The sequence below is a fragment of the Panulirus ornatus genome, chromosome 52, assembly GCF_036320965.1.
Source record: "Panulirus ornatus isolate Po-2019 chromosome 52, ASM3632096v1, whole genome shotgun sequence".
NCBI classification, from domain to species: domain Eukaryota; kingdom Metazoa; phylum Arthropoda; class Malacostraca; order Decapoda; family Palinuridae; genus Panulirus; species Panulirus ornatus.
Window position 1 is genome coordinate 6,438,814 of NC_092275.1, and position 17,060 is coordinate 6,455,873.

Sequence of the window (17,060 nt, forward strand, 5' to 3'; positions counted from 1 at the left end):
TGTCTGTCATCTGTCATCAGTCATCTGTCTGTCATCTGTCATCTGTCATCTGTCTGTCATCTGTCATCTGTCATCTGTCATCTGTCTGTCATCTGTCATCTGTCTGTCATCTGTCATCTGTCATCAGCACAGTCGTTTCGAGTTGTGCGACACACCAGGAGAGACGACAGCGGTCCCCCACCTGTCCCTCACTTCATGCCAGATGACCCACAGCATCCTGAGGTAGATGTGGAATCTTCAGAAACTGGTTTTAGGAAACCCTTGCCACTGCACCCTCGAGTCCACTACCCCTTGTTACCTCGGCTACTTACTATCACAGTCTCTTGCTCCATCGGCCACTTACCACCTCGGCCACTTGCTATCTCGGTCACTTACCACCTCGGCCACTTGCTACATCGGCCACTTACCACCTCGGCCACTTGCTACATCGGTCAATTACCACCTCGGCCACTTGCTACATCAGCCACTTGCCACCTCGGCCACTTGCTGCATCAGCCACTTACCACCTCGGCCACTTGCTACATCAGCCATGCACCACCTCGGCCACTTGCTCCACTCGGCCACGTTCCCCACCGGCCACTTGCACCACGACCACCACTACTCCCACAGGCATGGGCGACGCTTGGCATGTCCCCAGTCCCCCGTTATGTTTTAAAGGACAGTTGGAGAGGCTTGCGGGCGGCTGCTGGCTGTGTAAACATGGTTGGAGAACTCATGCAAAAGCATCGGCTTCGCCGCTGTGGTACTGTCCGGATGTGCGGGGTCTCAAGTACCGGCCAGACACTGGCCTCGCCGCTGTGGTACTGTCCAGATGTGTAGGTCTCAAGTACCGGCCAGACACTGGCCTCGCCGATGTGGTACTGTCCAGATGTGTAGGTCTCAAGTACCGGCCAGACATTGGTGAAGAGTCCTGTTGACTATTGCCATGTGTTGATTACATGTTATGTAAGCGGGTCTTTTTCCACGAAAATGAAATTCATAAGGAGTGTGTGTGTGTGTGTGTGTGTGTGTGTGTGTGTGTGTGTGTGTGTGTGTGTGTGTGTGTGTGTGTGTGGGTGTGTGTGTGTGTGTGTGTGTGTGTAACTGAGGTCACCTACACAGGGTAAGGTTAAGTGTGTGGATGCAGCTGAGGTCACCTATATGGGTCGGGTCAGGTGTGGTAGTGTCTAGCTGAGGTCATCTGCACAGGTCGGGTCAGATGTGTGTGTGTGTGCAGTTGAGGTCACCTACATAAGTTGGGTTAACCTCCCTCCTCCTCCCACATCAAAATCCCACGGAACCAGTCCCTCCCATACGAACATCCCACGGAACCAGTCCCTCCCACACCAACATCCCACAGAGCCAGTCCTCCAACCTTAACATCAGCACAGCTTCACTGAACATACCAACTGATCACGTACCAAAAGTTTGGGCGAGATTCTCAGGGTAAATCTTGTCACTAACCCGCCTGGTGTGTGTGTGTGTACCTGCAGGTAGAGGCCACAGCCGGGAAGACGGGAGCGTCCACGGCAGATTCAGCAGCCAGGACCGGACGCATCTAGCCCAGAAGACTGCCTTCCAACAGCTCCTCAAAGGTAAGCTTCTCGCCAACACCTACCCTTCCTGTTTGTGGGAGTAGAGCCAGGAACTTTCGAACAAGTGGCCTCATTCGCTCACATCAGTTCTCTAGATATCATGTATAATGTACCGAGACCATGGCCCCCTATCCACAGCCAAACCCTACAGAAATTTCTGTGATTTTCCAAATCGTTTCATATGTCCTGGTTCAGCTCATTGACAGTATGTCGCCCCTTGTACACCAGATCCCTCCAATTTGCTCTATCCGATCCACTCCTCACACCCTCTAGCATGTTCAGACCCCGAACCTTAATAATAATAATAATTATAATTATAATAATAATGATAAACACTTTATCATTCATACAAAATGAAACTTGTACATTATTCATGGCACAGAAAGTTAAAGAAAAAAAAAACTTTCACCCCATTCTTCCGCCTCTTCCATTTCTTAGTCATCCTCTCCTCACTCATCCTCTCCGTATGTCCAAACTATTTTAGCACACCCTATTCAGCTCCCTCATACGCATTCCTCTTGTTATTACACCTTTTTTCTTATCCTATCGTTTCTTATTGAATCAACCCTCCTCACGCCATATGTAGTCCTCAAACATCACATTTCCAACACATTCATCCTCATCCGTGCTTTGTCATCTGGGGCCGACGCCTTGCATTCATATCGTCAGAACTACCATACCGTCAAACATGCCCATCTTTGCTCTCACAGGGAGTGACCTCTCATTCCACACATACTTCATTACGCCCGGTACCGTCACCCCTTCACCTACCCTGTAGCTCACTTCAACTTTCATGTCCTCTCCCAGGTACCTAGAACTCTCCACTTCCCACAGGTTCTCTCTTTTCATATTCGCACTCCAACTAATCTGCTTCTCTCCATTGCTAGACCTGATAACCATGATTCTATTCACATTCTCTCTCTCTCAGCTCTCTCCTTACACACACTCTCCCAAGCTCAAAAACCAGTTCTACAGTTTCTCACTCAAATCTGCCACCAGTGCTGTTTCATCAGGAAACAGTGAGTGATTCACCTCTCCGATCCCCGTCCACGAGTGACTGCTCACTCTCTAAAACCCTTGCATTCACCTCCATCACAGCCCCATCCATAAACAGATTAAAGAGACATGGTGACATCACATATCTCTTCAGTAGACCCATCTTCACCTGACACCACTCACCCTTCTCTCTCGCTACTCACACATACGTATCACTCTCTTGATGAATACTCGTCTCTGATTCTTGTAGCTTTCCTCTCACATTGTACACCCCACTCCAGTATCGCCATGTTCGCAGCCGCTCTGGCTCATCGTATCAGCCTCTCAGGTGACTTTTCCCAGGCATATGTGGGCAGCTTCTAAGGCTTTCCTCGTTCGTTTTTTTCTATCGTTTATGTACTGTGTCAGCTCTTAGTCACCTTGGTAAGTGGCCGCACTTACCTATGTTAACAACCAGCACATTACTATGTCCTACGATAACATATATCAGCCCTATGTTAACTTCTGGTATCGGCCATACCTCGCCCCTCTAAAGCATATGGTCGGGCATCTATAAAGAGGTATACCGCGTACCATGCTATCCCCTGCGACACTTCTCCCCCTTCCCGTCTTCACTACACCACCAATCTTCGTTCCCGACGAGGTGTCATCGTTCATCCCCCATCTTCTGTAAAGCATCTATTTACATCTCAGCTCCTCCCTTGAATACTGAGGTCTTCCATACGCCTTGTTATCGAACAACGCTGCCCTCAGCATGGCCGCCCCACCTTACCACTATCTCGCTAGGTTTTTCTCGATCTTAATCAATGAACCTCAGGGTATCACAACGTTGTAAGCATCTTTACGATACGTCTTGCTCTCCTTCTCCAAGAACTCTCTGCTGCATATTCAAATTGCTCTCAAAATAGATCCAGTGATTACGCCAGACTTTGTCTCCTCCACTGTGGGGAGGAAGGCCATTCTCGTCTGTTGGTGTACGTAATACTGACGCCTTGACACTCACTCCAGACTTCCACATCATCGTATATGATGCGGACAGTCTGCCATCTCCCCCTTTCCTTCCAGGGCAAACTGTGTATATCTGTCCAAACTGCTCAATGTCTCAGTTTGATTTGTGCGTTAGTGTCTTTGGTTGTCATCACTTTTAGTCGCCCATGTACCTGTACCCCGGGTAAGCATGACAAGCCACGTCCAGGGCTCCTGTGTTGTCTATGATCCTCCTCCTCCTCGCTGAACGCGAATGCCTCAGATCTCACACACAAAGAGATAGATAGACAGATAGATAGATAGATGTATGAACATGAAACGTTCACATATATTTCAGCGAAAAGGATTTCACCCCTGCGCACCCGGAGGTCGAACCTAGGCCGCCAGATTCGCAGGCGGACAACTATCCACTGGAGCACCAAAAGGGCTAAAAGCTATATACCTTTTCCTCGTCTACCAATGAGTGTGGTTCGGGGTCCCCACGCCCATTAACCGTAGTGCGAGTGAGTTAGGGCAGCCCGCCCACGCTCGAGGTCAGTGGAGGCTGTAAGTCAACTCCAGGGTACAACAATGGCGTGTACGTGGTTGAACATGCGCGTCATGTTCAAATCTGCGCGCAGCCCGGGAGTCGAACCAAAGCTCTCCTAGCCCTGGATCAACGCCGCCCTTCCCCCTGGACCAGCCGTCAACCCCTGCCAAGGACCAAAGTTGTCGTCAAAGCTGGTCCAACGCTACCACCTGACACTGGACCAAAGTTGCCTTCCTACCAGACCAGGGCCAACGATATCCCACAGCCCCTGGACCAACGCTATCCCACACCTCTGGACCAACGCTATCCCACAGCCCCTGGACCAACGATATCCCACAGCCCTTGGGCCAACGCTATCCCACACCCCTGGACCAACGCTATCCCACAGCCCTGGACCAACGCTATTCCACAGCCCTGGACCAACGCTATTCCACAGCCCTGGACCAACGCTATCCCACAGCCCTAGACCAACGCTATCCCACAGCCCTTGGGCCAACGCTATCCCACACCCCTGGACCAACGCTATCCCACAGCCCTTGGGCCAACGCTATCCCACAGCCCTTGGACCAACGCTATCCCACAGCCCTTGGGCCAACGCTATCCCTAGTCCTGACAAAAGACCAGCTGGCTATTGTCCCGTTTCAATATGAAAATTTCTCCTCACAAAAGTGCTCCTCGGGTGTAGTCTAGTGTAGGAGATATTAATAAAGGAGACTTTGACATTCTACCAAGTGTTTCTCCACTTAATAATATCTTGAAACTGTGGAACACGTCATACAGATGTGCCAAGCTCACCCCCCTCTCACACTGAACATTCCTCCTGTATTATGTCAGTCTTGTATACACGTGTAGAGGGTGCGTCAAAGACGGACTATAGACGGAGGTATGCGGCGGCCCGTCGCACCTGGTACGCCAAAGACGGTTCGTGTACGTATATAATGGTCAGGCCATACGCAGCTGGTGCGCCGCAGATGATGTGTATCCGGATACACAAGTGAGAGGGGGGGGGGGGGGGGGGGGGTGTTTAAATCCACTTGATACGTTCCAGTTCGTCACGTCATTCTAAGTCTATTTTCCCTCGGTCTACGTCCAAACAAGAGGCAAATCGCTGAGTGGGCGTCGCGCTTTGCTTATGGACGCTCCGGTGACCCATCGCCTCCCACACACCAGGTCAACGTAGGACGAACGAACAATATTCAGAAAAAAAAAAGAATCCCATCCTGTGTTTACATTTGAATAGACATAATGTATGTAAATTCCAGTGTAATCAACTCAAGGGAACATTAAGTGGTCGGATTACATAAATTGGTCCCACTGGACAAAAAAAAAGAATAGAGAAATTTTGTATAAAATCATATGAATACAACAAAAAACGTAGTTTACCGATAGATATCATGGGGTTCCCAGCAGAAGCTTAGCCCTGTAAGTGAAGAGGACAGACACGTCGATGTTGTGGGGAGGAAGACAGCGACTGAGAGCCACGTAAGACCGTTGTCTGTTACATGGCTGGTCAGTGGCCAGGGGTGAGAGTGGCATCCACTCCCTCCACCAACACAAGAGAGACACGAATCATATAAAGACACTGTGGCGTTACAGACGTAATCCTCTGGCCGTGGTTGCTGTGCTGGATGCTCATACGTCAAGCTCCCAGTCACGGGGGGTCCTCTATACTGGTTGTCTGGCCCCTGGGGGACTCTACACTGGTTGTGAGGTCCCCAGTCCCAGGTCCTCTTACTTCCTGTCAAGTCACACTCTCGGGCCCTCTCCTGTCTTCCAGACCTAACTCACGGATCCTCTGCACTGCCTACCGGGTCCCACTCCCACGCCCTCTTACTAGCTGTCAGGCAAAGAGTCCACAGACGACAAGTATCTCACTCCCTTGAGCACGAAAGTACTACTTTTGAACGGTACTGTCGTGCTCAAGGGTCGTCCTGTAGTGCTCAAGAGCGGCAACGTTGTGCCCAAGGGTCGTCCTGTCGTGCTTAAGGGCGGCAATGTTGTGCTCAAGGGTCGCCCTGTCGTGCTCAAGGGCGGTACCGTTCTGTTTAAGAAATATAAGGGTGTAAGGGTGCAGGGTGAGGAGGTGTGGAGCACTATAGCTTACCTGAGAGGCAGGTGCTCCCCTCTTAGCCCTCCCTGCCTCATCCTACTTCCTACCACTTCCCTGTCAGGGTTCCCACCGTGCTGGGCCAGCCCAGACCAAGGTCCCAACCCTACTGGGCTAGCCTGGGGCCCCTCATCCTGCTAGGCAAACCTGGGGTCTCAACCCTGCTAGGTTAGTCTGGGGTTTCCATCCTGGAGTCCCTACCTAATGGAAAAGCCTGGGGCTCTTTATCCTGCTGGGCCAGCCTGGGTTCACCATCCTGCTACCAAAGCCTTTGGCCCCCACCCTTAATGCACCAGCCTGGGGTCCCCACCCTTAATGCACCAGCCTGGGGTCCCCACCTTAATGCACCAGCTTGGGGTCCCCACCTTAATGCACCAGCCTGGGGTCCCCACCTTAATGCACCAGCTTGGGGTCCCCACCCTTCATGCACCAGCTTGGGGTCCCCACCTTAATGCACCAGCTTGGGGTCCCCACCCTTAATGCACCAGCTTGGGGTCCCCACCTTAATGCACCAGCTTAGGGTCCCCACCCTTAATGCATCAGCCTCGGGTCCCCACCTTAATGCACCAGCTTGGGGTCCCCACCTTAATGCACCAGCTTGAGGTTCCCACCCTTAATGCACCAGCTTGGGGTCCCCACCCTTAATGCATCAGCCTCGGGTCCCCACCTTAATGCACCAGCTTGGGGTCCCCACCCTTCATGCACCAGCTTGGGGTCCCCACCCTTCATGCACCAGCTTGGGGTCCCCACCCTTCATGCACCAGCTTGGGGCCCCCACCCTTCATGCACCAGCTTGGGGTCCCCACCTTAATAAGAGAGCCTGGAGCCTCCAACCTACTGGACCATGCTAGGATACATGGACCAGGTCCGCCATTGTCACCCCAGAAATAAATGGGTCCGACCCTTTTCACTTGATCAAAGAAGCTGTTCCTACGCGAGTAAATATGTGACAAATTAAAGGAGGGGAGGTCACCAGGAGGAGCTGCTGGAGTGATTCATAGCGTTCATGTGACGGTGGACAGGTCCCATGACCGAAGCAGACCAGGCCGTGACAGTCCTCCACCTACCTCACTCATCACCCTTACTCATGACCGAGCTAGGGCGTGGGTCGTCATCTACCTTATGTCTTACGACCCTCACTCATGACCGAGCTAGGGCGTGGGTCGTCCTCTACCTGATGTCTTACGACCCTCACTCATGACCGAGCTAGGGCGTGGGTCGTCATCTACCTGATGTCTCACGACCCTCACTCATGACCGAGCTAGGGCGTGGGTCGTCATCTACCTGATGTCTCACGACCCTCACTCATGACCGAGCTAGGGCGTGGGTCGTCCTCTACCCGATGTCTCACGACCATCACTCATGACCAAGCTAGGGCGTGGGTCGTCCTTTACCCGATGTCTCACGACCCTCACTCATGACCGAGCTAGGGCGTGGGTCGTCCTCTACCCGATGTCTCACGACCATCACTCATGACCAAGCTAGGGCGTGGGTCGTCCTTTACCCGATGTCTCACGACCCTCACTCATGATCAAGTCAGTCTGGGGGCCGAGGGGTCGTTCTTCATCCGCCTGACGACCCTCACCCGTGACCAGCACCACCTTTAGAAAGATCCTTTTAATAGTTATTCTAAATATAGTCGGTACAAGGTCGTGGCGTGGCCGGGGGTGGGGGATGTTGGGGGTGACGGGGTGGGTGGGACTGTGGTGCCGGAGAGGGGCAGTGGAGGGAGGCAGGGAGGGGGAGGGTAATGTAGGCCTACATAATTGGGAAGGCTGCGTGGTGCACGGCTGCCAGTATAAGTATCATGTTGACGTTTCACTATTATTGAGATTGGCTAATGAGATGATGTGGCGCCGCTCTGTGATGATGATGATGATGATGATGATGATGATGATGGTGGTGGAGGTGGTGGTGGTTGTGGTGGTGATAGTGATGGAGGTAGAGGGAGGTGGTGATGGTGGGTGGCATCGTGGGCATGACGGGTCCTGGGATGTGATCAATCAGTGTTTGCAGTCATGTACACATGGGCAATGCCCAAAATGTAGACGGGAAAGTGTGACCCGTGTCTGTCTGGGTAGTGTTGTTTCACATGAGTGTATGTCTTGTGGGGTGATGTTTAATTTGGAGGGAGGGAGCAACTACCTCTTCCGTGCTTGTTAAGTCAAGTAAATGTGTATGTATTTTTGTCAGTGTTATGTGATGTTTGCCAGTGAGTAGAGCCGCTGAAATGTTGATCAAGAGAAAATTTATTCTGCTTAAAATTGAGAGCCGAACATTTGAAAGTGGAATTGTATTGGCAGGTACCTTAGTTTCGTTGTGTAGGTGATGAGTATTTGTGACTGCTAAGGAACATGTGATTGTTCTGGTTGCACTTACTGTGTGATTTGCAGCTTTGTTATATTCGTAAAGGAAGAGACGAAGAAGAAACGGGTAAAGAACTGATCCTTGAAGAACTCCATCCCAGAGGTGATGGGCTATAAAGGTAAAGCTAATGTGAATGACTATCTTGGCAGCCGGTTTATGAAATTGGACAACCACCTTCTGTCACTGTTGTGGAAGGGTTAGTGTCAAGCATCGTCTGTGTGAGGATGTGCCGGAGGTCAGCGCCAAATGCTTTGTTGTTATCTGTTGTCACTAGTATCGTGCGGGACGGGGGCTGTGGCTGGTTAAAGTCTTCTAAGTTATGTTGTGTGAGGTCAGTGTGTAGTGTGGTGGAGTGATTGGGTTTGATGCCATAGTGTGCAGGGGAGAGCGGTATACTTGGCTTGATTCTGCTGTACATCCGTTTTTTCACGGAGTTTTGATGCTGAAGACATGCGATACTGGGCAGTAAGAGGAGTGCACGAAAGGTAGTTTGGAGGGTTTTAAGGACTTGTATTTTGTCTGCAAGTATGCAGATGTTAGGGATTTCGTTGTGTAGCCAGGAGTAGCTGGAGATCTCGATAAGTGTTTATAATACAACTCGGCTACAGTGCTTTCCGTGAAAGTCTATGCTGTTTGAGCTTATGACTTGAGATTTCGTTATACGGTTTTAACTGCGTTGCTTGTATCAGCGGGAGCAAAGTAGAGTTTTTTTTTTCTAATTATAGAGCTACGTCTCTTCGTTGTATATCAACTAGTTGTTATATTTCTTTCTTGTATCTCCCCTGTTGATGTGATTTTTACACGAAAGTGCACTTGGGAACTGATCGTGTTTCATTTCCCCGTGGACTCATAGGAATATATATATCTATAAACTGCAGGAACTAAAATCCCTGCAGAGAAGCGGATTCTAAATATAATGATCGATACAAATACAGCTATGAACGATATGTTTCATCTGTTCGTGAAAATATATTTTTCATCATGATGCGTTTCGAAATTTTCTTCGTCCAACTAGCAGGCAACAAATATTGTACAAATCTTACTAGAAACCTTGCTAGATACAGTTATATGTAATCATATTTAGATAAAAAAGTAAGCGTAGCTGAACACTTCTACGCTTCAAGCATTGATATATACGCAAAAGAAAAAATATGCAGTATGTAATGTTATCTTATTATTTCATATTGAAGTATTGAAACATACATGCAATTATTTGAACTCAGCCTTACAATTTGAGGAGTAATACAACATATAAACATTGACATCCTTCTCTGGCAAGTATATTGCACAAATGAGCGTTGGACGAACACAGGACGTTTATAGAAACGAGAATTTAAACAGACAACGTTAACGCGATAAATCAGGTTAAGTCAACTAATGATCATTCAACTTTGTTCTGTCTCTCCACCTCAAACAAACCCTCTACGATACACATAAGTCTAAATCATAATTACTGGTGTCTTAGAATCTTTAGGTCGATACACTGCAAAATGTGTCCATGGCTCTATTGAAATGTTTTCTAACAGGGGAGTTTTTTGCCTCTTGTTGATCGGCCGTAATGTTTTATTTGAAAAATCTTAATATTCGTATATTCGGATGGATAGATTGCGTAAAGTCTTTTTTTTTATATAAAGAACATCACATCGGCTGAATGAAATTCTATACTCTACAGTTGAACGTAGAGGTGTTTGGATCTCGTCTATATTTTTGAATAGGTTTACAATACTGTCCCAATACCGACTGTGAAATAAATGGCTCAAATGATGTGTGATCATTGCTTTCTGACAGTGAAATGTGACAGGTCTTGAGTGTGGTAATTTTATATTCATTATATCCATAGGTACAGGAAATGTGGGCACTTTCCTTATCAAAATACGTGTCTACATATATTTTCTGATGTTATTTTCAAGAACACAGAACATGAATTCCTCACCAGTACTTCACCAGCCCCCAGTGTCTCACCAGTCCCCAGTGTCTCACCAGTCCCCAGTGTCTCACCAGTCCCCAGTGTCTCACCAGTCCCCAGTGTCTCACCAGTCCCCAGTCTCACGTGGCATCAGTCTCACACCAGCCTCCAGCGTCTCACTAATACCCCAGTATCTCATCAGCCCATTTAGTGTCTCACCAGTCCCCTCACTGTATCACCGGCCCCCAGTGTCCCACAAGCCCCCACAAAGTCTCACTGCCCCCAGTGTCTCATAACCCTCCAGAGTCTCATCTATTTATCTCTTCCCAACAGAGACGTTCGCGAAGCTCCTGGACACTCCTGTTCCCTCTGACAGCCGCTTCCCACCGCCACTCCTCAGCAATGACCTGGAGGATATAGGTAAGTTCTTCCCCTAGTACCTACCTGGAGGTTCTAACATCCAGTACCTGGCTGGAGGGTCCATCCTGCAGTACCTGGCTGGAGGGTCCAATCTCCAGTACCTGGCTGGAGGGTCCAATCTCCAGTACCTAGTTGGAGGCTCCATCCCCCTATGACCTGGCTGGAGGCTCCATCCTCCGGTCCGTGGCTGGAGGCTCCAACCTCCAGCACCAGGCCTGGAGGCTCCATCCTCCAGTCCGTGGCTGGAGGCTCCATCCTCCAGCACCAGGCCTGGAGGCTCCATCCTCCAGTCCGTGGCTGGAGGCTCCATCCTCCAGCACCAGGCCTGGAGGCTCCATCCTCCAGTCCGTGGCTGGAGGCTCCATCCTCCAGCACCAGGCCTGGAGGCTCCATCCTCCAGCACCAGGCCTGGAGCCCACATCCTCCAGCATCAGGCCTGGAGTCCACATCCTCCAATATCGAGCCGTAAGAACTAGATTGCTGTCACTGACGTAGACAGTCATCCTGCAGGACCCTACAAGGATCACGTTCATACATTACAGTCACCTCTGGTAGGATCTCTGGACAGGCAGGACCCTCCATCATACACTGGTCGTGAAGGAGGAAGGCGAGTGAGGTTCGAAGCCTGAACTCCCTCTCCGACACCAAAGGAAGTTAGGCAATTTGCACTCACGCAGAAGATATGTGACGAGGCAATACAGTATCTTGCTCAGTGGCTCAACAGGTTGGGGTGGGGTCATAAACTGGAAATTGCTTGACACGTTCGATTCCCGAAGAAGTTCTTGACGATATGCAAGAAAACAAGGATTTGAGTGCATCTTTCAGGCTGGCAAGGGGTCGGTGGGTGAGGTAAGGTGGATGACCTGTGTATTGACCCTGGGTGACCTTAGGGGAGAGCTATGCCACCTCCCACGCGCCACCACCCCATACACAAACACCCATCACACTCGGGGCTTGCCCCGCCACCCACACACCCCTACCATAGTCTTAAATATGCCAGTAACACGCAAACACTTATATCCCCTTCTCCTGTCCACCCTACCATTAAAAAGGAAAAATTAATCCAAACTGATTTGCATAGAGGTACATTCTTTTAAACCTGGGTTGGAGGGGGCTGAGGGACGGGAACCCGGAGTGGAAAGGACTGAAGGAAGTAAACCCGGGGTGGAGGGACGTGCATCCGGGGTGGATGGGACTGAGGAACTTAAACCTGGCGTGGAGGGGACTGAGGAACGTATACCTGGGGTGGAGGGAACGGATGAACCTAAACCTGGGGTGGAGGGGACTGAGGAACGTACACCTGGGGTGAAGGGGACTGAGGAACGTACACCTGGGGTTGAGGGGACTGAGGAACGTACACCTGGGGTGGAGGGGACTGAGGAACGCACACCTGGGGTGGAGGGGACGGAGGAACCTAAACCTGGGGTGGAGGGGACTGAGGAACGTACACCTGGGGTGGAGGGGACTGAAGAACGTACACCTGGGGTGGAGGGAACTGAAGAACGTACACCTGGGGTGGAGGGGACTGAGGAACGTACACCTGGGGTGGAGGGGACTGAGGAACGTACACCTGGGGTGGAGGGGACTGAAGAACGTACACCTGGGGTGGAGGGGACTGAAGAACGTACGTGGACACTGGCACAGGAAGACAATGACGGAGAACGTAAGAGGACACACTGCTCGTGATTTCTACCAAACAACAGAATAAGTGAAAGTTGCAACACCTTCAGTGAGAATGTGGTGCATGTGGGGCCAATATACATGTTTTCAAAAGCAGATTGGACGAATACTTGCGTTGGAAGGGGGGCGCAGTGTTGGTGGGGCGGTACAGTGTTGGAAGGGGCGGCAAAATGTCGCAGGGGTGGCATATTGTTTGAAAGGGGGACACAATGTTGGAAGGCGCGGCATCAATGTTGGAAGGGCGACTCTGTGCTGGATGAGTGACATTGTTGGAAGGGCGACACATTGTTGGAAAGGCGAAAAAACATTGCTGGAAGAGTGACACAGTTGGAAGAACTATTTATTGCTGGAAGGACGACATACTACTGGAACGGTGACACTGCTGGAAGGGCGACACTTTGTTGGAAGGGCCACATAATGCTAAGGGAGCGACACGAAATATTTTCTTTGCCATAGGTAACTAAATACATATATAAAAATCATCAGCTACGGAAAGAGGGAATTTCGTGTGTGTGTGTGTGTGTGTGTGTGTGTGTGTGTGTGTGTGTGTGTGTGTGTGTGTGTGTGTGTGTTTGGGCGGGAACTCAAGACATACATCAGGCTGCTATGGTGTGGGTCGGGCCACTGTATCATACAACGCGTCGGTAATCACATACATCCGGTCTGTATGGCATACATCAGGGTAGTATGACATACACCAGGCCACTCAGAAACTCTGTATGTTCATATCAGACCTCTGGGCCCTCTCAAGGCTGTCTGTGATAGAGGAACAAAAAAGAAGCTTATACATTAGTGTGGTAAGAGCTAGAAGGATACAGATGATACAGAGAGAGACATAACTGTAATCTTTTTCATGTAATAAGGGAGGCGCAAATACATGTGTGGACTTGAAGCGAAATATGAAGTCAATTCTTTTACGTATCTGGGTGACTGCTTTCATCGACTAATTGGCAAATCATTCCATATATTGATAATCTTGTTGAGGGAAAAGTACTTCACCTAATTCAAACTAAAAGTTTATATCCATTACTACGAAAGGAATCAGATGAATCTAGCTTGAAGTAGCTTGTTCGATCGGCAATGTCAAAGCCTTTAGTAATTTTGAATACCTGTATTGGATTACCTCCTGACCTTCTCTTTCCCAGGAACATAAATATAGATCATTTAGTCGACTTTTTCCTTGAATTTTGTTTCTCAGTCCGGGAATCATTTTGGCAGCTCAACGCTCCACTCTTTCAAGTCTATCTATGTCTTCAGTCAAGTAGGCTGAGCAGAACTTGACACAATATTCAAGTTGGGGACGCGTCGCACTAATAAACTGTATAGGGTGAGGATAATCTCCTTAAATCTGAATTCGAAAACCCTAATAATGAATCCGAAAAACTTGTTCGCGCTCGTCATTGCCACATTAATTACACAGCTTTAGATCACCGAAGATTATTACACTAGAGTGTTTACTGTATTCACCCTTTGCACCTCAAAAAAAAAAAATTCACACTGCAGTTTGCCTTCGTGTTTTTACCGCCGGTATGTAAAACTATGATCCTATCGATTTCGAAATTCATCTGTCGCCTTTGAGCCCAAGTGAGCCCAGCCCATCAGTCTGTCTATGTTATTTTCAAGCTGCGGACGCCCAATCCCTGTGGTAATATTCTTTCAGCTTATGTATCTCTACAGATTTTAATATCTCACACAGGAGCACTTTGTCAACATCAATGACATAAAGCATGAGAAGAAGAAGCGGTCCCAACACTGAGCCCTGTGGCACGCCACTTTCTCAGAACAGAAGCTGTTCTTAATGTCATCGCTCCAGTATACGGTCTTCGCTGTGATGACAGACCTGTCTACTACGTTTTGGCATATATGTTGCCCCTACTTCCTTGAAAGTGTTACTGAAGCCTTGGCAAGCGGCATCCACATCACTGTTATTCATAATACCATCCTAAACTTGCACGGGAAGTAGGATGAAAAAAAAATCACTAAAATTTGTAAGTAAAAAAAAATCTAGCCTTTCATTTGCGACACGTACGTTGTCCAGCATTAAATACAATGTTGAACGTTACCGGCAAAGTACTTTGCCGGTGATCAATTGTACCAACAAATGTACCAAGTACCAACTCTCTCCGACTTGAAAGACATTAAAGAGATCCTCATTTGTAACTCGAACTAAGTCTAACATGTTATCGAGGCGAGTAGGTTTCTTAACTAATTATATTAAGTCACTATCAAGCTATCTAGGTACAGCTCACGCCCGGAGCTACTGGTAAGGGATTCTCCCCACTTCCATAACTGTAACCTATAATCTCCCACCATGGTTGAATAGGGTTCAGTACAACCTGTTGTTATATATAGAATTACCATCCTGTCTAGCATGTACCTGATGCCTAGCTAAGGTGCACGCTCTCCATACCACCATCCACCTCTTAACTCCATCCTACGCACCTCCCTTGCCGTCCCATCACTTCCCCCCAACCAAGTCATCTCCCTTCCTATACCCGCCTTCTCCCCCCCACAATCCAACTCCCTTCTTTCCATTTTCCACCCACCTCCCCCTCGCTAGGGACCCTCCCCTCCTGGGATGTTAGTCACGGGTCGCTTTCCAACATCCTTAACATCTCCACGGAAGCGGAGCGTTCCTCTCACTGCCATATCTTTATGAACATTAGATCAGTCCTGTGTGGGGGTGGGGTTTACCACTGGCTCCATCTACGTATAAACCAGACAAGTTACGCGCGGAGACGATATATATATGTGTGGCCAGGCCAGGCAGGGCCCTCCCCACACACACACACACACACACACACACACACACACACACACACACACACGAGCATGTTTTGGAGAGCTCAAGCCTCTCTCTCTCTCTCTCTCTCTCTCTCTCTCTCTCTCTCTCTCTCTCTCTCTCTCTCTCTCTCTCTCTCTCTCTCTCTCTCTCTCTCCTGGGTAAGGCGAACACCTTGCTACACCAACTTCCACCCTTTATGTGTCGCTGCCGTCGTTCATTGACTGAGTCTGTTGTGATGTTCTTGGGGCACAGGGTCCTCGTGAGTTCATGAGGAGGATGAACCAAGAAAGGTTAATTGGCAGAGCACAAAGGTGTTTACAGTATGAAAGAAAATGGAGATTGGTGTAAGATTTTAATATCCCTACAGGAAAGCCATCCTTCCCACAACCCCTCGTGCACTGCTGGACCGAACCAGCCTCGGCAAAGAGATCTATAACGTCTTCATCATCTGACTCTCTCTCTCTCTCTCTCTCTCTCTCTCTCTCTCTCTCTCTCTCTCTCTCTCTCTCTCTCTCTCTCTCTCTCCTAAGAAGTGCCACGTCCCGACCTGACCTCCGCCCGGGTCAGGACGCTGGCCTAATATCCCCACAGCGTGTACAGTGTCTGGGAGGGAGTGAGCAAGGACTCAGGTACACAACCCTCGCCACCAGACCTCGATCTCAGACGAGTTGTCGCCAGCCTTATGGCACTTGGCAGTGGTTACACGGAGGGGTGAGCAGACCTCCTGCAGGTGAAGTGAACGCCCGCGAACTGCAAGGAGACACGAGCAATGATCAACCATGCCACCGAGCTTAATGATGGTTGAAACAACATAATTAAGGAAGACCACTTTGTACGAGTCAGGAATATGGCTCAGGGTAATACTTCCCGAGCCAGTAGTGGGTTGTAGACCTCTCTCTGCTTATAGGTCCTGGGAAATGAGGTGGTAAATGGTTCTGAAGCCACAGCTGCGCGTGATTCCGTAACCAGGCACTGAGGCAGGGAGTCCTACGTACGACTGACAAATCAGACGACAGGACTCTGTTCATCCTGGACTTTCTCAAACGACGATGTGAATGGATCGGAATATGTAATCCTGGAGCGAAGATGGACAGTCTCTCATAGAAGTGCGATTTAATCTCACAAATAAAGCCAAAGCTCCTCTGTTCGTTGTCAATCCAGGCAATAAACAATATCCTCAAAAGTCCACCTCTACGAATTAATCCACATGCACAAGAAAAAATCCCGAATTCCAAAGCGATAATGGAAGGGATGTGGAAAATACATCAGAGATATGAGAGCACTGTATTCATCTAAAAAGGCATAATCGGTGAGAGTAACAGAGATTAATCCATAATCTTAGGTGATTATACAATGTATTGAGCACTTGGACGAAATCCTGCAAGAAAAGGAGACTTACAAGGGCCAACTCCCACACAACATAAATCTCTTGACCATACAGATACAGGACGATATAGTTATACCCAAGAAACACGATAATCACTTTCTTGACAATGAGGGTCGAGTCCCGCATAGGTTCGAATCCTGATCGTGGCAGTCGGTCCACAATCAATCCAGCTGTTCATCCTCTGTAGGGACTGGCCGATAAACTTGGTACCTGGTTTAGGCAACGATATATATATATATATATATATATATATATATATATATATATATATATATATATATATATATATATATATATATATATATATATATATATATATGCG

The 17,060-nt window shown here is 48.9% G+C and overlaps 1 protein-coding gene across 2 annotated transcripts in view; it reads left to right on the forward strand.

The window, feature by feature from the left end:
* The window catches only part of LOC139765013 (uncharacterized), a 166,347-nt gene that overhangs the window by 124,732 nt on the left and 24,555 nt on the right, over nucleotides 1-17,060 (forward strand). For both annotated transcript variants that reach the window (XM_071692080.1, XM_071692081.1), the window contains 2 exons: nucleotides 1,473-1,574; nucleotides 10,800-10,886. In XM_071692080.1, the coding sequence (XP_071548181.1) occupies nucleotides 1,473-1,574; nucleotides 10,800-10,886 (189 nt within the window). The remainder of the gene's footprint in view (nucleotides 1-1,472; nucleotides 1,575-10,799; nucleotides 10,887-17,060) is intronic.